Below are 21767 nucleotides of genomic sequence, written 5' to 3'. Positions count from 1 at the left end.
CCTTTCCCGGCCCCCACCAAGTGCTTGCCCCGCCTGGACACAGGTTCCTAGGAGCCTCCCGCTTTTCCTCTCTCCCTGACCTGGCTCCAGGCACCAGTCCAGCCCTCTCCCGCTGGTGTCACAGTGGCCTGAGCCGCCCTGAGCCCCTGCCGGCTGCCATCCCTGAGGGCGGGCACCAGCCCCGTGCTTGCCACAGGGCACCTCTTCCCTCCGGGTATGCCGTCCTAGTATCCATGGGCTGAACAAGCGAGGGACGAGGCAGATGGCACAGTATCATTACAGAATGCACAGAGGGCTTTTTCCATAAACAAAATTCTTTGCGTTCACTGCCCTCTGCCTCCCCAGAACTGTGCCCTCTGAGGCCTCATCTAGTCAGAGGCCCAGGACGGGTGGGCCGGAGCAGACCCTCCTCACCCCATAGCCACCAGCCACTGTTCAGCACAGCAGCCTTGAGGTGGCCATCGCTGTTTCCCCATCTCAGTGAACTAAAGTACTGGAAGAAAATCTCCCACAACTCACAAAGGAAAAGCAATTTCCCATTTCTGAACCCTCTAAACTAAACCCCGAGAATGCCTTTGGAAATGGAGAGTCGATCCTTTTTTTAAAATGAAGAGTATACACACAGCTATTTTTTTTAAAGCAATTTAGCGGAAATTCACCTTGATTCATCAATGGAAGATTTCATCATGACTTTTAAGGAAAAAAGTACATGATTTCAATATAAAAATACATCCTCATTTGAGCTGGGGTCTTCTCCATCTGCAAACATCCAGCTCTGAGACACACACACACTTGCCATCATGTGGAAGCGTGGCTCTACCCATCACGCACGTGTGCACCTGCCATCGTGTGGAGGCGTGGCTCTGCCTGTCACACGTGCACCTGCCATCGTGTGGAGGCGTGGCTCTGCCCGTCACACACGTGTGCACCCGCTGTCGTGTGGAGGCGTGGCTCTGCCCGTCACGCACATGTGCACCTGCCGTCGTGTGGAGGCGTGGCTCTGCCCGTCACGCACGTGTGCACCTGCCTTCGTGTGGAGGCGTGGCTCTGCCCGTCACGCACGTGTGCACCTGCCTTCGTGTGGAGGCGTGGCTCTGCCCGTCACGCACGTGTGCACTTAGTGCACATCACTAAGACTCTCCTATTCATGTTGACAAAAATGCCAGATGATGGAAACACAAGCTGGCAACAGGGCCAGTGAAAGAGCTCAAGGTGGGACTCCAGCTCTCCAGCCTGTCTGTAGGCAGGAAAAACTACTCCTGGAAGCTCACTTCAGTGAATGCACCTCACAGTCCAAGAGCTGCCGGGAGTACAGGTGCCTGGTGGCTCCTGTACTGTGCGTCTCAGTCAGACCAGAGCCAGCCTTCCTATTACCAGCTTGTAAAATCCAAGAAAACTAAGTTGCTTCATAAACTATGAACTGAAAAAAAATGAGCCCTGATTTTTTATCATTCAATTCAACAGACATAAAAACCACTCTGCTAAATGGCCACAGGACCACTCCGGTCTCACCTCAGCAAAGCACAGCTGGGCCAGGTGAGAAGCAGGTGCGAGGGCACTGTGTCCCTTTCAGGCTGTGCCCACAAGGCACCCAGGCTGTCCCCCACAGGGCTCCGATGCACCAGGCCACCTCCCTTCCCAAGGCTCTGCATTGACCCACAGTCTCTGCACAGGACACCCCAGGTCCCTGGAGGGCAATAGAAGAGGCTGTAGCACTGGCTGCCAAGGCAGGGGCAGCTGTCAGGGCCACCAGAGACCACAGGCAGTAGGCAGGTCACTTCCCAGGGTGGGAGCACAACCTAGGCCCCTCCTGGGGAGGTGGTGGAGTCAGAATCACATAAGAGCCAAGGTTCCAGTCCCTCAGTGCCGGCTCCATTGTCCCCTGGACTTCCCTTACAAACCACAGACGCAAAGAGAGCACTTCTCAGAATCTCCACAGCCACGGTGGGGCACTCAACCCACGTGACCCTTCGGGGCACAGGTGCCTGGTGACTGCACTGGCCATGTGCCCTGTGGCCCCCCAGAATGACACCTCATCCAGGATGGAAGCGGGAACTGAAGGCCTGGCTGGGAGACCCCAGGGGCCTGAGTCGGGAGGAGCAATGGTGCATTTGGAATCTGGCGGTGCCCCTCACTGAGTCTGGGTTAACTGCCACCACGCAGGCTTCCCTGTCCCATACGTTCCAACGTGCCCTGCGCCTGAGAACAGATCCAAGGGCCTCTGGAGAATGCAGTCCTGAGCTGCTTGCTCATTCTGAAGCCAGCTCTTGTTGCTGGCCCCTTCCCAAGGGGGCCTGTGAGCTCCGGACATGGGGATGATGTGGGGCATGGGCCACCTGTAGCGGTGGCCAAGTGCAGCATGTTCCCCGTCACACCGCTTGGGAGCTGGAATTTAACTCCAGCTGCTGAACGCAGGCAGTGTCTCTGGCACCCAGGGCAGGACGCCAGGGCCTGACCCTCCCAGGAGAGTCCATCATTGCTGAGCCAGTCACAAGCCACCCTGAAGCATCATCCCTGGGCAAGTGGGATGCAGGGGCACAGCAGGGCACATCCCAGGCAGCTGGGAAAGTCCATGGAGGGCAGGGGCATGTGCCATCGTCAGAGACAGTCAGGGTGGGCGGCACCCTGGGCTGCTGGGAAGGACAGTGGGGGAGGGTGGAAGGCAGGGGAGCCCTTTCCAGTTGAGAATTTCTTGATCTTTGGAATGGGTCCCTGACACCCTCCGGGACACCCTTAACAATGGTCAGGCCTGGAAACTGAAAGAGGCGATCGAGGCAAATATCTCAGTCAACCGAGGTCTATTCTGCCAGCTTTAGCGCATGTCCAGGAAAAATGCAAGCCACAGACACATCTGTGGCTGTTTTTCTAAAGAGGCTTTCAAGAGGTGTGGTATTTAGACATTGAGGTAAGGTGAATGGTGACATTCTTGTGAGCACCCAGTAAATCTGCATTTCACATAAGGTAAATATTTAAAGAGGAAAAGGGAGTAAAGGAGGAATCCATTTTGCAGACTTCTCTGGGGAGGTGGAGGAACACTTGATCTCGTCTTGTCTTTGGCCTGCCACTGGGAGGACAAGCCCTTAGAGGACATTATCAGCATGGAATGGAACAGACTCTCGTTTTAGGAGCTGGACTTAGATTGCACACCTAAAGTTATGATTGGCATGTCCTTGTTTATGGGAGGCCAGCAAAGAATGTACTGATGAAAGATCTGTGGGGGCCCTTGGAGATGGCTGTGGGCTCCACCTTTCTGTGGGGACCTGGCTGATGCATCCTGCTAGTGACAGCTGTCCATACGGACGCAGTGTTGCATGACCCAGACTCCAGGCTTAACCTTCCCTTTGGCGTAAGAAGTTTGGGCATTCTGTGATTTTTATGTTTCTTTACACGCCCTCAGCCACTTTTTTTTTTTTTTTTTTTTGAGATGGAGTCTCGCTCTGTCACCAGGCTGGAGTGCAGTGGCACGATCTCAGCTCACCGCAACCTCCGCCTCCTGGGTTCAAGCAGTTCTCATCCCTCAGCCTCCCGTGTAGCTGGGATTACAGGCACCTGCCACCACACCCAGCTAATTTTTGTATTTTAAGAAGAGACAGGATTTCACCATGTTGGCCAGGCTGATCTCGAACTCCTGACCTCATGATCCGCCTGCCTTGACCTCCCAAAGTGATGGGATTACAGACATCAACCACCACACCCAACCAGCCAGGCCAATTTTTGACCAAAACAGGATCGGTGAGTGGATGTCACGTGTCATTTGGGCCAACAGTGAACATGGACTTTGAAGGCATCTTGATCCTGAATATTCCATTCCCTTCTTCCTCAACTTGGTAATAACCGAGACGGTTCTGTCTCTTTGAAATTCTAAAATGAGGCAGGCACTGGACATTCTGTTACTGTTAAAATCCACACCCTGCCTTCCTCTAAAAGGAACTTGGAGTGGAGATGCAGAAAAACGGCATGTGCGTTTAAGGAGTCCCTGCACCCCGCGGTGCAGCAGCAGCCACACCCAGACGTCCTGGACCCCAACAGGAGGAGCTAGTGGCTCTGGGGGAGCAGACTCTCCCGGTCTCAAGGGCATTATTATTATTTTTTTTTTTTTGAAACTGAGGTGACGTTCACATAACATACAACTAATCATTTCAAAGCATACAGTTGGTGGCGTTTGGGGCATTCACAGTGTTGTGCAGCCACCAGCTCTCTCCAGGTCAACACGTCTTATCACCCCAGAAGATCACTCGAAACTGGTAAGTGATCGCTCCCCTTCCCCTCCATTTAAAATGAGAGTTTTCAAGGAGACTGGCTCCAGGGTGCCTGTGAGCACTAAAATTCTAGAGCCAGGTGAAAAATAGACCCTACTTCTCCTTCCATGCTAATCCATTCATTCATTAAAGAGACACAAGGGACCAGGTGCAGTGGTTCATGTCTGCAATCCCAGCACTTTGGGAGGCCAGAGCAGGTGGATCACTAGGTCAGGAGATCGAGACCATCCTGGCTAACAGTGCGAAATCCTGTCTCTACTAAAAAATAGTAAAAATTAGTCGGGCGTGGTGGCAGGCACCTGTAGTCCCAGCTACTTGGGAGGCTGAGGCAGGAGAATTGCTTGAACCTGGGAGGCGGAGGTTCGCGCCACTGCACTCCAGCCTGGGTGACAGAGCAAGAGTCCATCTCAAAAAAAGAAAGAAAGGAAAGAAAGAAAGAAAAGGAAGGAGCCCACACTCACCATTAGCATTTCTCAAATGGAAACATGGCTTGAGAATTATGCGTCCTTATGGACCAGGGACCAGGCCTCCAAGAAGTCTCCCAGGAAACAAAGGTCCAGCAGGACCATGGCTGGGCTGTCACGTCCAGAAGCCACCAGGCCAGAGCAGGGGCCCCGGCAGGCAGGGCACGGTTGGGTCTGCATTGGCCTCTCTTCCCCTTTTGCACCAGCTTTCAATAAATCTTTCTTCCTCCACTTTTTCCACATCCTCACAACCCCTTCCTCGTCCACCTGCTATTGGCAGCAAAGACTTGGGGCTCTCACAGTGTGTCCCCACACGTCCACAGACGGGAAGGAGTCACCCCAGCCTCCTGGGGCAGGAGGGTGCAGCATGTCTGACTCTCATCACACTTTCTGTGTCTCAGCAAGTTACCAGCATTTCTTTGTATTTACTTCTGGTAAGGACAGAAACCTTAGCCAGGGCCTTGGCTGCCCTTGGAGCTGCTGGGAAAGTCCCATGAGTAGAAGGGATGGGTAAAGGGTGGAAACGCCTCGTCTCCACCAGCTCACAATAAGCCCCAAGAGGAGTTTAGTCCCTCAGACGCTTTCGGCACCACTTAGTCAGCGGGGGGAATAAACAGCTTTCCGGGAAACAGGCCCGAGACGCAGGAAGGGAAGGGGACCCCGTGGGAAGGACCTTACTCGTTCTGCCCCTTGCAGTCAGCACCTGAGGAGAAGCCGTGGGGAAAAGCAGTGCTGAGCTCAGCGCGTTGACCAGTGTCAGGGCCGAGTAGCCACAGGACAGAACTGAGAAGCAGGTACCGGCATCAAGCCTGCCGCCCTGTTTACATCCACGCATACGTTTTCCTCTTACCTGCATCAAGCCTGCCGCCCTGTTTATATCCACGCATGCGTTTTCCTCTTACCTGCATCAAGCCTCCTGCCCTGTTTATACCTACCCATCTGTTTCCTCTTACCTGCATCAAGCCTCCTGCCCTGTTTATACCTACCCATCTGTTTCCCTTTACCTGCATCAAGCCTCCTGCCCTATTTACATCCACGCATGCGTTTTCCTCTTACCTGCATCAAGCCTGCCGCCCTGTTTATATCCACACATGCATTTCCTCTTACCTGCATCAAGCCTCCTGCCCTGTTTATGCCTACGCATGCGTTTTCCTCTTACCTGCATCAAGCCTCTGCCGTGTTTATACCTACGCATCTGTTTCCCTTTACCTGCATCAAGCCTCCTGTCCTGTTTACATCCATGCATGCGTTTTCCTCTTACCTGCATCAAGCCTCCTGCCCTGTTTATACCTACGCATGCGTTTCCTCTTACCTGCATCAAGCCTCCTGCCCTGTTTATATCCACACATGCATTTCCTCTTACCTGCATCAAGCTTGCCGCCCTATTTATATCTACACCTGCATTTTCCTCTTGCCTTTTCAATCCAGAGGCCTCACTAGCCTTGGCCTAGTCATTCTTTCTCCTTGTCTTCTCTTTGGGTATTTTATTGATGCTTCCTGATAGCACCAAATGGCTCCCCTAGGGCTGAGGCACTCACGTGTGTGTGAGTGTGCAGGAATTCCCTGGAATTCAGACGGACTGCCTTAGACTAATATGACTGCTTTGAGGCAAAATAAGCGTATGGCCTGAAACTTGCCGCTCATCCTGGCCCAGACGTGCCTTGCCAAAGGTGCCTCTGGCCTGGCTAGCGGATTTGGGCAGCAGCAGCAATCACCAGTGTGACTTGAAGGCGCCGCGTCACAAGCACGGGGTACTTTGGTGGACACCTGAGAGGCAGGCAGCCTGCTCAGGGGGGTGAGGCTGCAGGACGCCTCCACAGTCTGTGTGGTCAGACCCCGAGGGTCCAGCGCCAGCACTGTGGTCCCCCTACTCGCTTACTGAGAACCCAGAGCCTGACCCCAGGGTCCTGAGAGCCTTGACACACAGTTTAATAACTAACTGTGACTGTACACCCGTGCACCCGCTCTCCCGGGCAGGAAATTAAATGTCACCAGCACTCCGGAAACAGCCCTTTTGAGGAAACGGCATTCTAGCCCGGGGGTTTTAACTGACTTTACCTGGTGTGCTAAGCACCTCTCTGCAGGTGGGCCATGTGGATCCCCTCCGCTGTGTCTCCTCTCTACAGCCTTTGCCCACTGTCCTACTGGGCCATTTGTCCCTTTCTAACTAATTTGTGTCAGTACCTTCTGAGCTCCATTCACGTCTGTGAGGGTTAGTTTTGTGCATCCTCATGGCCAGGCCTTAGTACCCAGTTATTCAAGTGAACACGACTTAGGGTGTTGTCCTGAAGGCATTTCATAAATGTGCTTAACACCGTGAATCCATCAACTTTAACTAATGGAGATTTATCCTCCATAACTTGGGTGGGCCTGGTCCAGTCAGTTGAAGGGCTTGAGAGCAAAACTGAGGCCTCCCCCAGGAAGGAGAAATTCCACTGGTGGACTCAGCCTCGGCTCCGGCCTGAGAGTTTCCAGCCTGATGCCTGCCCTGGATTTCAGACTTGCCCAGCCAACCGCCACAGTTGCATAAGGCGGTTCCTTGAAATGAATCTGTGTGTGCACACGTGCATGTGTGTGTGCGTGTGTGTGCCTGTGTGCATTTGTGTGTCCATGCGTGTGCATGTGTGTGTGCATACGTGTGTGCCTGTGTGCATCCATGTGCACGTGTGCGTGCGTGCGTGCATGTGTGTATGTGCATGCATGTGTGTGCATCCGTGTGCATGCGTGTGTGCATGCATAGGTAGGTGTGTGTGTGCATTGTGTGTGCATGCGTAGCTGTGCGTGCACGTGTGTGTGTGTGTGTGATCTCCGACTGGTACTGTTGCTCTGGCTGAACCTGGAGGATGCATCATCTTTCTGCATCGTCTACCTGTTTTACAGGGACCTGTCTTATCTTTAAAATCAGAAGTAATTAAGTTATTTTAAAAATCAAGGCGAGTACAGAAAGAACGTAAACACTCTATTCCGGGGCTGTTTCTTCCTGGGACAGTTGTATTTTGAGCACATTTTCCCAAGAGTTGCTGCTGCCACTCTGTGTGAGCCCGGCATCCTACCACAGCCTTAGGGACAGCAAGGTCACCAGCTCTAGAAGCTCTGCCTTCAGAACGGCCTACTCCGCGGCCAGCCCCATGAAGGCACCTCTCGGGTGCCTGGTGTTGTAAAATTTACCCAAATCCAGAGCCGTGATTCCAAATCTGATGGTAGAAGAGCGGCACTCATTTGCTCGTCCGTTCATTCAGCACACTCGTATCGCCAAGCCCTGAGAATAAGCGCAGGGACACACACAGTAATAAACAGGGAAAGCCAAATCGGCCCCGTGGAGTCGTCTGAGGGGAGCAATAGACGACTAACAAAGGAACAGTCAACAGTCCGGGGGCAGGAGCGGGGGCTGTATGATTGTGTATTGATGGTCGTCTTCGAGGACGGGATAAGGGCGTGACGGAGTGAACCCTGCAGATCTCGGGAAGGCCATTCCAGACCCTGGAGGAGGTCCAGGAAGGAAGTTCAGCAGCACAGGCCACAGAGGGTCACTGATTTCGCCGATTTCACCAGGATCAGGGTTTTCCATACTAGTCAGGCTGTAGAGACAAGGGACAGGACCGTGAAAGGAGAGGTGAGGCTAGTGACCCAGGAAACCCAAGCCTGGTCTCAGGCTGGTGAAGAGGTGGATGATGGTGCGAGTGGGGAATCAGTGGGCCCCGTGGCTGGAAGACTCGCTGGGGGCTGATCTGGACAGATGGGAGGTGGGTGAGGTCCTGGGAGCCGAGGTTCTGGAGACAGGGCGGGCGTGGCCAATGATGAGCCCTAGGGTGTGACTCTGACAATGGGCACTGAAGGGGTTGGAGGGAGGTGCCACTGGAAAATTGTAGTAAGTGAGAAGAGACAGAAATAGGAGGACCAGAAGGAAAGCCACTTCTCAGAGAACAGTAACGGGTTCAACTTTGGGCCAATAATCACAATTTAGAGCCGACAGCAGCTTCAGAGGCCACGTGACAGATAAGGAACCCAAGGCCCCAAAAGTGGCCGTGGAGACCAGACCGAGGGGTTCTGGCCGTGGCTCTGTGCCTTTCGTAAAGGCAGCCTATGTCTGCACTCACCTGTGCTTCGATTGCCAGGAGCCCTGCAATTGCCAGGAACAGTATCTGCAGAAGTTCCTTTTGGCACCTGGGAGGGCACCTCTCATCAGTACTCTTAAGACCTTGGCCATCGCGGCAGACCGCAGGGTGGACGCTGGGTGGGCTGTACCATGGCCTCGGCCACCGCCTGCAGATCCAGGCTCCCTGAAGCCTGCTGGGCTGGTGGCCTCGGGGGACCGGTGAGCTGCGTCTGCCTGGGCTCGTGAAAGGCCGCTCCCACGTTTTGGTTTTGCTTTGGTACATAGAACCCAGGCCCTCTGTTGCCACAAGAGGGCCCCCCAGCCCCGGCTCACTGAGGCCTTCCCGTGGAGGAGCGTATCCTGTCCGGTCCGCAGCTCAAATATCCAGAGCTCAGGAGACCCTGGCCCCGTGCCCCACCCTGCCCCAGCCGGGCCACACTGCCCCCTCCACCACCCCGGCAAGCCCCTCCCGGCGCTGCACTCAGTCCTGGGTGTCAGAGGGTCCTCTGGCTTCACTTGTCACATTTAACGAGGAACCAGAAATCAAATGTATCCAGAGCCAGCCTGGGCTTTAGGATAGAAGGGGAGGGCAGGAGTGGGGGGTCCAGGGACAGGGGCTGGCTGAGGAGAAAGGATGGGGGCAAGAGGACATTCATGGAGCACCCTCTCCCCACCCATCCGCCACCCACTCCTCCCAGCACTTCTTGTGAGGCCTCACTGTCCCCGCCTTTTAGTAAAAAGTGGAGAAACAGCCTCACAGAGGATGACCTGCTTCAGCTCCCCACACCACGCTGTGGCTGCCCAGGGTCGGGACCCAGCCGCCACATCCACGGCTCAGGGGTGGGAGCCAAACCTCACTAGAGTCCAAACTCAGGGCCAGGACCCAGGCCACAAGTCCGACCTTTGTCCTTTCCTCGAGCTTGTTGGGAAGCCCAGATTCACCCAACTCCAACCCAAAAAAGGCTGCAACAAACCAGCCTTCCTTGTGATTTCGTTTTATGATTTTGTTTTCACGTTTTCTTACTATGGGAGTTCTCATGGGTACATAAAAATAGACAGCTTAATAAGCTCCACATCCCATCCCCAGCCTCGACAGTTATCAATAGGCTGCCTTTCCTGCCTCAAATCTAGCCCCCCAGGGAAGCCGTCATTTTATCTCACATGATTTGCTTTTTTTTTTTTTTGAGCCAGTGTCTCACTCTGTCAGCCAGGCTGGAGTGTGGTGGCACCATCTCGGCTCACTGCAACATTTGCCTCCCAGGTTCAAGAGATGCTCCTGCCTCAGCCTCCCGAGCAGCTGGAATTACAGGCTCACACCGCCATGTCTGGCTAATTTTTGTAGACATGGGGTTTCACAATGTTGGTCTCATGATGTTGGCCAGGCTGGTCTCGAACTCCTGGCCTCAAGTAATCTGCCCGCCTCGGCCTCCCAAAGTGCTGGGATTACAGGCATGAGCCACCACGCCCAGCCTGGTTGTGTTTTTAAGCAAATTATTGCATCATACCATCACACCCAAACAATGCTGCTGTGTTACACAGCCACTTGTCCAGCCTCCTGTTCTATGGACGAAGATCGCCAGTTTCTCCACTTTCCAGACAAACAAAGCCACTGACGCCCCGACAGGCCATGTGACTTCGCACAGCGCAGCCCCCGGGATCAGGGCCCGATCAGAGCCCTGGGGATGCTGGTTGTGCCTGGTGGCATTGCAGGGGGGAACGAGCCCCGCCTGGACTGTTCCCAGGTGATCACATGCATGCCACCGGGATGAGGCAGGAGGGTGGACCCTTGTGAGAGGAACAAGCCACAGGTGCTCTGTCCCCTGGGGTCCCCTCAGCAGCAGGCCTCTATAAATCCCCTCGCCTCATACTGAAGGAGGAGAGAAATGAGTAAGAAATTTAAGTTACCACTAACGTTATTTTTAGAAACTGCAGTATGAAATGAAAAAAAAAATGTCTCCAGACTGCCGAGTGGGGGAAACGATAAATCCGTGCCTCCAAATTATACGAAATGCAAGAAAACCACCCAGCGCCAATGACTCAGAGGAGCTGGGGTGGGATTCGGTTAGGATAGGGAACTCCTGGAGGGCCTTCAACTCGGCGGCAAGTTGATGGCACCGCCGTCACCCTGCAGGAAAGATCCAGCTCTCTTCCGAAGCCTCCCCAGCCATTTGCAAGCAAAGCGTGGGAAGCAGGCCGGGCTCAGCACGTCCAGGGCTCCCAAACTACTCTGAAGCCGAGATCCAGGACTCCCGCCTGAATTGGGATCGTTGGAGCGGGGTGCTGGAGGGAACGCTGAGGCCTCTCAGGTCGATGACCGTGTCCATGCCAAAGCTTGCTGCAGCCCGTGAGCTGAGAGTTGCCACCATCCAGACACCACCCTGCACAGTGGAGTGGGGCAGGGCAGGACAGAGGGATGGTGTTTGCCCTCCAGACCACCTTGCTGGCCCGTGCTGCAGGGCTCAGTCTCCCTCACCCTGGGGCACAGATCAAGCAGGCCTGTCCCCTCAAGTCCTCTAAGAATGCCCCATCTCTGTCGTCCTCTGTAACAGTCACTAATGCTTTCTGCCAAGTATTTCCAATTTTTGCCCCTTCTAGGCTCCTGCAGCTATTCCGCTCCCAGCCTCCTACTATGTTGGCCAACATTTTGACACGTGAACCTTCTGGGCTGGGCACGGGTCATGTGGCAGAGCCCTTTCCCCTCGGCCATGGGGACTGGCAACGTCCGACACATCGGCTGCTCAGTGAGCCTGGTCCAGGCGTGGCAGTGTGAGGCATGAGGCAGTCCCCCAGCCCAGTAGCCCCCCAGTAACTGGGTAACCAATGTGACAGGATGGCCATGGGGAGGCAGGGGTGGTGCTTGGTGGGCAGAGGTGGCTTATGTACAACACTGTGCCTGTGACGCTGTGGGAAACCGACCTTACACCTAACAAAATCGCAGCTCCGGAGGAGGGGCCTGGAAACGATGTTAGTAGTAATGAGTGTTGGTTGCCTTTGGATTGCGTTAGAAAGATATTATAAGGAAACGAGGCACACAGCAAGTAATTGTGTGGTTTGTAAGCCAGGATGAAAGGGAATGGAGAGTTCAGTTCAGGAACGTGAAGGACTAGACAGAAGCTCCTCATATACCAACAGCAAAATGGTAAAATAGAAAGATGCCTGAAGCAACAGCTGCCACGAAAGCTCAGCATCTTCAAGAGGGAAATCAAGGCATAGCCTCACATCCACTTCCACCACGCCTCTTAAGAAAAAACTCAAATTTTTTTTTCTCTGCTCTCACACAACTACAACAATCAACACAGAAGGCTTCTGTGACGCCAAAATATGTGGAGATTTATCCCCACCAGCAAGCAAGCAGTCAGCGCTACAGCAGACACTGGCTGGGTGTCCTGTAATTCCATCCTGACTCTGCCTACCTGGAGAGAGCTTGTATCCCACAGGATGAGGGCTCCGTCCCCAAGACTGCCCCTCTCCCACCTCAGACACCAGTTGCAAGCCTGGGCCTCTGGAACTTCTGACCAAATGGCTATAAATCAGGGTCCCACAACCCCTCTTTGGGTTCGATTAATTTGCTGGGGCAGCTTATACAACTCAGGGAAACACCTGTGTTTGCCAGTTTGTTATTAAGGACATTGCAAAAGATACAGATGAAGAAACACGTAGGGCAAAGTATGGGGGAAGGGGTGCGGAGCTTCCATGCCCTCCCCAGGGGCCACCCTCCAGGAACCTCCGCATGGTCAGTGTTCAGCCATCCTGAAGAGCCCTGTCCTCTTGGGCCTTTCATGGAGACTCACGGGGTGGGCGTGATTGACAACCATGTAGAAATGTGACTGGCCCAAAGGGATATGGTCTAAACCCAGCGAGGCTGTCTGGCCACATTCTTCTTGGCTTTTCTGGGCAGCGTTCCCTCCTCCAGGGTGTGGGGCGGGACCCCCTCTGGAATGAGGAGCTTATGACCCAGGGCAGGTTAGGGTTCCACCTGCCCAAAGCAGGCAAAAAGAGGGCAGAAGAAGGTCAGGGAGAGAGACTTTGTTGTAACAAGGGCTGTGGGAGTTATGACCCAGGAACTGTGGACAAACCCCATATATATGTACATACATACATATATGCATATATGTAAGCCGTATGTGTACATATTATACATATACATATATGTATATACATATATATGGAGTTTTGTCCACTTAATATATATATATATATATATTTTTTTTTTTTTTTTTTGAGACGGAGTCTCGCTCTGTCACCCAGGCTGGAGTGCAGTGGCCGGATCTCAGCTCACTGCAAGCTCCGCCTCCCGGGTTCACGCCATTCTCCTGCCTCAGCCTCCCGAGTAGCTGGGACTACAGGCGCCGCCACCACCTCGCCCGGCTAGTTTTTTGTATTTCTTAATAGAGACGGGGTTTCACCGTGTTAGCCAGGATGGTCTCGATCTCCTGACCTCGTGATCCGCCCGTCTCGGCCTCCCAAAATGCTGGAATTACAGGCATGAGTCACCGCGCCCGGCCCACTTAATATATTTTTTATATATAAAATAATATTACAGTGTCTGAGTGGACAGAAGTGAATCATGTCAGGTGAACACAATGGCTTGGGAAAAACAGATAAAGGGTATGGCGTTCCCGTGTAAGCTCTGTCGCCTCGAGAGGCCTGCCATCGTCTCTCTCCATAATTTCAGAAGAAGCTGAACAAACAACATTTTTAAGAGGATGGTAACACCCAAGAACCTATAAACCTAGAAGAAAACCGTCAATTATCATTGTCTGCAGCAGTTCATGTTCTGAAAAGCCACTGTGAACATGGAATTAGAGATGAATGAGTCATGCTCCTAGGAGAAAGACAGGGTTACGGTTCCTGAGAGCTCTGGTCACTAAATGTTCATCCATCCACACCCAATCCTGTTTTATGTGTTTCTGTTTAAAGACACCTGTGTAATATTGTTGACTCACTAACATCGAAGCTTTCTCTAAGACGCCGTTTTTCTCTGTCTGACGCATGGCAGCCAGCTTCCCTGTGCTTAGGACCACTTCAGCACTATGCTTGGGCCAACTTAGCAAAACCACCAAAAAAAAAAAAAAAAGAATGTCACTAAGGAGACCATGGAAAGACCCATGTTTACAGGATGAGCTAGAACAAGAAGGCAGAACATCACAGTGTCCAGCCTCAGCTGGAACATGCACATCCCATGTCTGAAACTTCACCCCCCTGTGTGTGTCCAGTGACCTGGAGTGCCCTGAGTATTGATGTGGGGGTTACAAATACATTTGCCCCAGTGGGTGAATCACGGACTGTATTTGTGATTGATTGAGAACTTAAGAATAACTCGGGGCTCCCATTCTTTGAGGAGTGGCAGAGAGACTGAGAAAGTGGGAACTCTCCAGTGCCTGAGATGCAGGTGGCCCAGGGGACAGAGCAAAGGAAGGGCCAGCCACTGCCACTGAGAACATGGACTGGGGCCTGCCTAGGGAGGAGAGCTGGGGCCACAGCAAGGAGCATCCTCCACCACACTGGGACCTCAGGCTGGCTGCACTCCACGATTGCCATGTGCTTGCCACTCTGCCCCTCTCTGAATGGGGCTGGTTGCTATTCTCTCTGCTCCCACATTTCATAGTAAACGGGCAGGAGAAGTAAATTACTTGTCTTTCCATTTCATAGGTCTTCAGTCTAGAAAGGGACTGTCCAGACCCACTGAGGACCACTGGGCACCACCCACAATGGAGAGACCACCTAGATCACCAGGGCAGCCGTAGTACTACGGGCAGGACTGGAAGGAACTTCAGGTGGGAGGGAAAGAATGAACTTCATACGTGAGGGGAAGAAGCTTGACCTTGGGATGGCCATATGACGTCAGCGCTGCTCAGTTACTTCTGGTTTCTCTACTCTGGAAGGGTGGCAGTACAGCAGGCGGATCCCCAGCAAACAGACTGATTCGGAGCCTAGTAGGCAGAAGGCTCATTGGGAAGTTCCCTTGGGGTCAAGGGCCATGGGAAAGAGGCAGCAGAGGATGGCACAGGGAGAGAGGATGGCAGCCTTGGGCCCCCATGGAGAGAGAGAACCAGCCCATCACACTTGGCCCAGACAGCCATGCCTGACCTTCCCTAGGGGTTGTTCAGGCCTCCTCTGTGGCGAGTGCTTTCTGGGAGCAGCTGCCTATTACATACAGATCTTTGCACCTTCTGCCCACTCCTCCATGTCCACCCCATGCCTCAGCCCCGACTGCCCATCCCCACTCTCCACATCACTCCCATTCTGGGCTCAGCTGGCAAAGTCATTGGCCATTGCCCATGGATTCAGAGATCTTCTAACCTCACAGCCACTTACACAGAGGGGATGACCACTGGGAGAACGTTCCTTCATCACCCTCTGTGTTAGTCCGTTCTCACATTGCTATAAAGATACTACCCAAGACTGGGTAATTTATAAAGAAAAGAAGTTTCATTGACTCACAGTTCTGCATGGCTGGTGACACCTCAGGAAACTTACAATCATGGCGGAAGGGGAAGCAGGCACGTCTTATGTGGTGGTGGGTGAGAGAGACAAGGGGAATTGCCAGGCACTTATAAAACCATCAGATCTCATGAGAACTCCCTCACTATCACCAGAACAGCGTGGGGGAAACCGCCCCCATGATCCAATCACTTCCCACCAGGTCTCACCCTCCTCACCTGGGGATCACAGTTCAAGATGAGATTTGGGTGGGGACACAGAGCCAAACCATATCACGCTCTTGAAAGGGCAGCCTGGTGAGACTGGAGTATGGCAGCTGGGTGATTTGGGCTGGTCCCACAGGCAGAGCAGACACCTCCATGAACTAAGGCCAGACTTGTCCCTCCCTCCTCAGTTCACCGGAAGGTTCCTCCACTGGGGCTCTGAGGACTGCTGTGGAACGTGGCAGGGTACTGGGCAACTGCCACTGCTTGGCCTCCTGCTCCTGCTTCTGCTGCTGCCATACACACCCTCCCACCTGTAATGGGTTATTTCTGAGTCCCCAACCTCATGACCCAGGGGCGTGACAGAATCCAGCTCATCTGAGCAGGTCCACGTGCACAACCAGGTATTCCATCCCCCCAGACCCCAGGAGCACATCAGCAGGGACTTTTCAGAATGTTTTGCAGAATCCTCTCCCGCAGGTGGCATGGCTTTGTTCCCGCATCCCAGGGGCCTGCACTGCGATTCTGGCATAGGGGCTTGCCATAAACACACAGCATTGCTTTCCCACGTCTGATACCTCTCATAACACAGTGTCTGATCAGCTGCAGGGCCTGAGTCACAGGGCTGCCCGCACTGCAGCCTCGACCTGCTACAGGCTCAGTGAAGGCCGACAGCTTCTCGTATCAATGGTACATAGACTGGAGTGGTCTTCACGGGTGTGGGATGTGCTGCCTGCAGAAGGTGTACTGGCATTTTCTGTCTCTCTTGGTCGGGGGAGATGCAAGATACAATAATTGGCTCTTTGCTGTGGACGGGAGGTCCCGTATGCTCCTGGTTATGGGACCTCCCCGGCAAGAGTGTTATTAGTGGCAGCTCCCAGAATGTTCGTAGGATTTGTCTGCCAGCTGCAGGCACTCAGACATCTTACCAAGACTCGCAGTGTGTTAGCCACTTCTTGGTTAGCACCCGACCAGTGCAATGTAATCAATGTGGTGGGCCAGTGTCATGCTCTTTGGGATGTCCAGCTTGTCCAGCTCTCTCTAGGCTTCCTTAGGGCATAGAACACATGGGTTATTAGCACGTAACCCTGAGGCAAAGCCAGGGTCCACTGTTATTCATCCTATGCGAATGCAGGCTCTTTCTGATGCTCTTTCCTCATAAGAATAGAAAAGAATGCACTCGCCATCTCAGTGGGGCAGAGCACACACCTGAGGCTGTGTTGACCCACCTTGACTGAGATCCCGTGCCTGGCAGGGCAGCTGCCGCTGTGGATTCTCCTTGGTGCAACTTGCTGAAGTTCACTCTCTTCCTCCAGGAGTCTTCTGTTTCTGCAGAAGCCAGCCTGGTAAATTAAATAGAGATATATCAAAGACCACCACCCCCATCCTTCAGCTCCTTAAAACTGAGGGCTGGGCATGGTGGCTCACACCTGTAATCCCAGCACTTCGGGAGGCTGAGGCAGGCGGATTGCCTGACGTCAGGAGTTGGGGTCTAGCCTGGTCCAACATGGTGAAACCCATCTCTACTAAAAATGCAAAAATTAGCTGGGCGTGGTAGCAGGCACCTATAATGCCAGCTACTCGGGAGTCTGAAGCAGGAGAATCTCTTGAACCTGGAGACAGAGGTTGCAGGTTGCAGTGAGCTGAGACTGCGCCACTGCACTCCAGCCTGGGTGACAGAGCAAGACTCCACCTCCAAAAAAAAAAAGAATAAAACTGATTTCCACCACTCCCCTCACCTAGAGATGCAATATTGTTTCTCATTTCCTATCTTAGCCAGGGGTGGGGGCATTTTCAGAGGCTTCCATTTGCCATTCCCCACGATGACTATTCTTACCCCATAGGCTGAGACTCAAAGTACCAACTGTCAAAGTTTGTCTACATTAATTATAATGTGGGAACCAGGGACATGGCCATGCGGGGAGTGAGAGTCCTGGACCCAGTGAGCCCATTGCAAGACAGTCCTTGCCAAGACTCTATTACCTGTCTCTGGTGTACCCCATCTTCAAAAGGGGGGCAGTGATGACATTTTGAGTCTTTAGATATCAATGTCAACTCTAACCATATCTAGCTGTCCTTAGAATATTTGGATATTCCCCTCTCCCCGATATATAAATTGCCCATACAAATGGCTGTAGTTCTCTTTGGGGAAGGAATGGGAAAATTATTATCAAGTTCACTTGCTGTAGTGTTGTGTGGTCCTTTCTCCCAAGCACTCAGCCTTCTCTTTAGTCAACAGATCAGACCTGGAAACTGGCTCAGGTCCAGAAACTGAGCAGAGGTTGTGACTTTTTAATAGGGTCTCTGTCCTTATCTCCTAGGTCATCTGTCCTTGTTTGCTTCTGATGGGTCCAGCTGAGTAGCACCCTTGTTGCCTCCACATATATTTTGTCTCTAAGGGTGCTACATTCTATTAACCATCTTCATAAACTCTGCAGGTCGGGCCCATTTGGCTGCCACTCTGACCTTTCTGCTCCCTGCAATAACTACACCCATTGGTCTTCTGACAGTTAAGCACTGACCCCAGGTGTCTTAGTCGCCGTGGGCTGCTATGACAGAATACTGTAGGCTTATAAACAACACAAGTGGACCAGGCACGGTGGCTCATGCCTGTAATCCCACCACTTTGGGAGGCCAAGGCAAGTGGATCACCTGAGGTCAGGAGTTCGAGACCAGCCTGGCCAACATGGTGAAACCCCGTCTCTACTAAAAATACAAAAATTAGCTGGGCATGGTGGCAGGCACCTGTAATCCCAGCTACTCGGGAGGCTGAGGCAGGAGAATCACTTGAACCTGGAAGGTGGAGGTTACAGTGATCCGAGATCACAGCATTGTCCTCTAGCCTGGTGACAGAGTGAGACTCCGTCTCAAAACAAAACACAAAAACCCACACAAGTCTATGCCTCACAGTTCTGGCAAGATCAAAGCAGATTTGGTGAAGGCCCACTTTCTGGCTCAAAGATGGTGCCTTCTTGCTGTGGCCTCACATGGTAGAAAGAGGGTGAGGGGTCTCTCTATGGGGCCTCTAATGCCATTCTTGAGGGCTCCACTCCCATGACCTAATCACCTCCCAAAGGCCCCTGGTCCTAATGCCACTACCTTAGGGGTTAGCGTTTCAACATGAGAATCTGGAGCGGCACAAGCCTGCTTTCACAGCACTGGCCTCTATTGTTCTGGTGTCCTTTTATCTCTATTGCCCTCAGTGAGCTGTTCTGATGGACTTTCCTACAGCGAGCCCTGGCCTACCCAGGAGACCACCACTGACAGTGAAGCTGGTGCTTTTCTTGCCAATGCATGTCATGTGCCTTTGGTCCATGGTGAGACCTCCAGGACTTCCCATAGACTGTAACCATCTGGTCGGTCTGGGGCCTCACATAGTATACCCACGCCAGGAAGCCCCCTTCTAAAGCCTTGGAAGAAGAGATTGCTTCCTCTCTGCCATCTGCCATGACAATTCTGTGCATACAGGACTGCCCTCTGAAAGGGCTTCATCAAGGAGACTGAGACGTAGGAAGATAAGGAAGAACATTTACCTTGTGGAAAACTTAATTACTAGTACAAGACCTTATTGAGCCATTGTTCTGTGGTGGGCAGGTCTATGCAAACCTACCCCAGAATCCAAGGAAGCTGAGAGGCAGAAGAAACAGGTTGCCAAATCCAGTTTCTCAGAAAGAAACATTTAATAGGAACTCATGAAGAGAAACCATGTCTATAACCACCCAGTGGGTTTATTTTGCCTGCTGCTCAGGTAGAGCCAATTAATCGAGGCAGGGGAATTGCAATCGAGAGTTTTACACACATAGAGCCTGCTAAGCAGAAGACTGCGTTTTATTATTACTTACATCAGCCTCCCTGAGAATGTGGGGGTTGGATTTTTCAAAGATAGTTTGGGGCCAGATGCAGTGGCTCATACCTGTAATCCCAGCACTTTGGGAGGCCAAGGGGGCAGATCACTTGAGGTCAGAAGTTTGAGACCAGCCTGGCCAACATGATAAAACCCCATCTCTACTAAGAATACAAAAATAGCCAGGTGTGGTGGCGTGCGCCTGTAATTCCAGCTACTGGGGAGGCTGAGGCAGGAGAATCACTTAAACCCGGAAGGTGGAAGTTGCAGTGAGCCAAGATCATGCCACTGCACTCCAGCCTGAGTGACAGGGGGAGACTATCTCGAAAAGAAAAAGAAAAAGAAAAAAGAAGAGAAGAGAAGAGGAAGGGAAGAGAAGAGGAAGGGAAGGGAAGAGGAAGGGAAGGGAAGAAGAAGGGAAGAGGAAGGGAAAGGAAGGGAAGAGGAAGGGAAGAGGAAGGGAAGAGGAAGGGAAGAGGAAGGGAAGAGGAAGGGAAGAAGGAGGGAAGAGGAAGGGAAGGGAAGGGAAAGAAAAAAGAAAAGAAAAGAAAAGCTTTGGGGGAAGGATTTGGGGTGGTTAGGCAATGGGTGCTTGCCGCTGATTGGTTGTAGGTGCAATAATAGGGGTGTGGGAAATGGTTCTCCTGCACGCTGAATTGCCTCTGGGTGGGACCACAGGAGTGGTTGGTGGGTTCAGGTAGAGCCATCAGTGAGTGGGGCCAGGTGGAGCTATCAGTGTTAGACATGCAAAAAACCCTGAAATGATACCTCAAAGGCCAATCTTGGGTTCTGCAATAGTGATGCTATCTGCAGGAGTAATTGGAGAAGTTGCATATCTTGTGACCTCCAGAATAGTGGCTGGCAATCGTCTCTGTCTACAGGCTTCTCTATCCTCCTAACCTGGTGGTCTCTCATTAGCTTTACAAAGACAACTGAGTTTTGAGAAGAGGCTATTATCACTTAAACTATAAATGTCTCCCAGAGTGAGCTTGACCCAAGCCCAGGAATAATTAAAGGCAGCTTGAAGTCAAAAGGCAAGATGGGGGTTGGCCAGATCAGATTTCCTTCACTGCCATAATTTTCTGTTATAATTTTTGCAAAGGTGGCTTCATGTTTGTGTCTCGGGTGGTGAGACTAGATGGTGGATTCCCCCTGGATCCACCCATCACCCCCTTACCCAGGGCTTATATACCATAGAGGAGGAGTATATGTGATTCAGAAGGGATGTATGAGACAACTGAAGTATGATAACATCCACGTTGTCTGACCTAAGGGCAGGATTTATAGCACCTGCTCTTAGGCAAGGAACAGTAGATAAACTGGAAATCTTAGAGGCCTTCCTGGAACTGTGGTTAATCAGAAGCCAGCATGGCTGATTATCTTCCATGATGGAGTTGCCATGGCCTCCATACTCCGCCCCCCAATCCAGCTCTTACAATCTAAGGTGCCCTCCTCTTCCACGATGGTCCCTGAGCCTTGAGGGAGGGCATTTGGTATGGTATTGTTTTAATAGCAGTGCACTGGCAACAGAAAACAGCCCAGCAGGATTCTAAATGGGGGGGATTCACAGGACCTGCTGAATCATCTCTAGTCTTCAGAATACCAAGACCTTGGTTTTCTCAGAAGAAGTCAATGAGAAATACATAACATTAATAATTTGCACACAGGATTTACAATCAAATAAGAATTTGTGTGCCAGAACAATGAAAAAGAACTTATCCCATTAAGAAGCCAACTAAAAGCATCATGAAGAAAATTAAAACCTGGGGGGTTTTTTTGTCTGTTTTTATTTGCTTGCTTGTTTTGAGATAGAGTTTTGCTCTTGTTGCACAGGCTGGAGTGCAATGACATGATCTCAGCTCACTGCAACCTCCGCCCCCTGGGTTCAAGCGATTCTCCTACCTCAGCCTCCCAAGTAGTTGGGATTACAGGCATGTGTCACCATGCCTGGCTAATTTCTGTATTTTTAGTAGAGACAGGTTTTCACCATGTTGGCCAAGCTGGTCTCAAACTCACGATCTGATGTGATCCACCCGCCTCGGCTTCCCAGAGTGCTGGGATTACAGGTGTGAGCCACCACACCCAGCCAAAATCTGGTTCTTTCTCAAAGACTTCTTATAGCCAAGAAATAATCCAGGATTAGCCCAGGTTGTAGACAAATAATAAAAACTCAAACACAATGAATGGTCAGGGCTAGAATCTAAATTTTTCTCTCTCCAGTAGCTTGAACCTGGGAGGCAGAGGTTGCAGTGAGCCAAGATTGCACCACAGCACTCCAGCCTGTCCAACAGAGCAAGATGCCATCCCATAAATAAATAAATAAATAAATAAATATTATCTCTCCAGTTTCCTCATCTCTGTCAAGGATAAATTATATTAGGACCAATTTATTTGCATAATAAACTCTCGCCACATTATACTGAAGTGGGAAATTAAAGAAAGAAAGAAAAATAAAAT

At 51.9% G+C, this 21767-nt stretch overlaps 1 protein-coding gene across 14 annotated transcripts in view; it reads right to left on the bottom strand.

Moving 5' to 3' along the window:
* The window catches only part of LOC106997229 (uncharacterized), a 56577-nt gene that overhangs the window by 8199 nt on the left and 26611 nt on the right, over window positions 1–21767 (bottom strand). For 4 of the 14 annotated variants that reach the window (XM_077995704.1, XM_077995701.1, XM_077995699.1 and 1 more), the window contains exons 5-6: window positions 16696–16809; window positions 16396–16516 (exon numbers count right to left, since the gene is read on the bottom strand). In XM_077995704.1, coding sequence (XP_077851830.1) covers window positions 16508–16516; window positions 16696–16809 — 123 coding nt within the window. In that variant the 3' untranslated portion in view covers window positions 16396–16507. Of the gene's footprint in view, window positions 1–7891; window positions 8302–15229; window positions 16517–16695; window positions 16810–21767 lie in introns of those variants that run through there. The other 10 variants (XM_077995697.1, XM_077995696.1, XM_077995698.1 and 7 more) reach the window with 5 other exon arrangements.

This window comes from Macaca mulatta, chromosome 3 (assembly GCF_049350105.2).
Source record: "Macaca mulatta isolate MMU2019108-1 chromosome 3, T2T-MMU8v2.0, whole genome shotgun sequence".
Classification (NCBI taxonomy): Eukaryota; Metazoa; Chordata; class Mammalia; order Primates; family Cercopithecidae; genus Macaca; species Macaca mulatta.
Note: the sequence above shows the minus strand (reverse complement) of the source record. Positions and strands in the feature narration are given on the sequence as shown.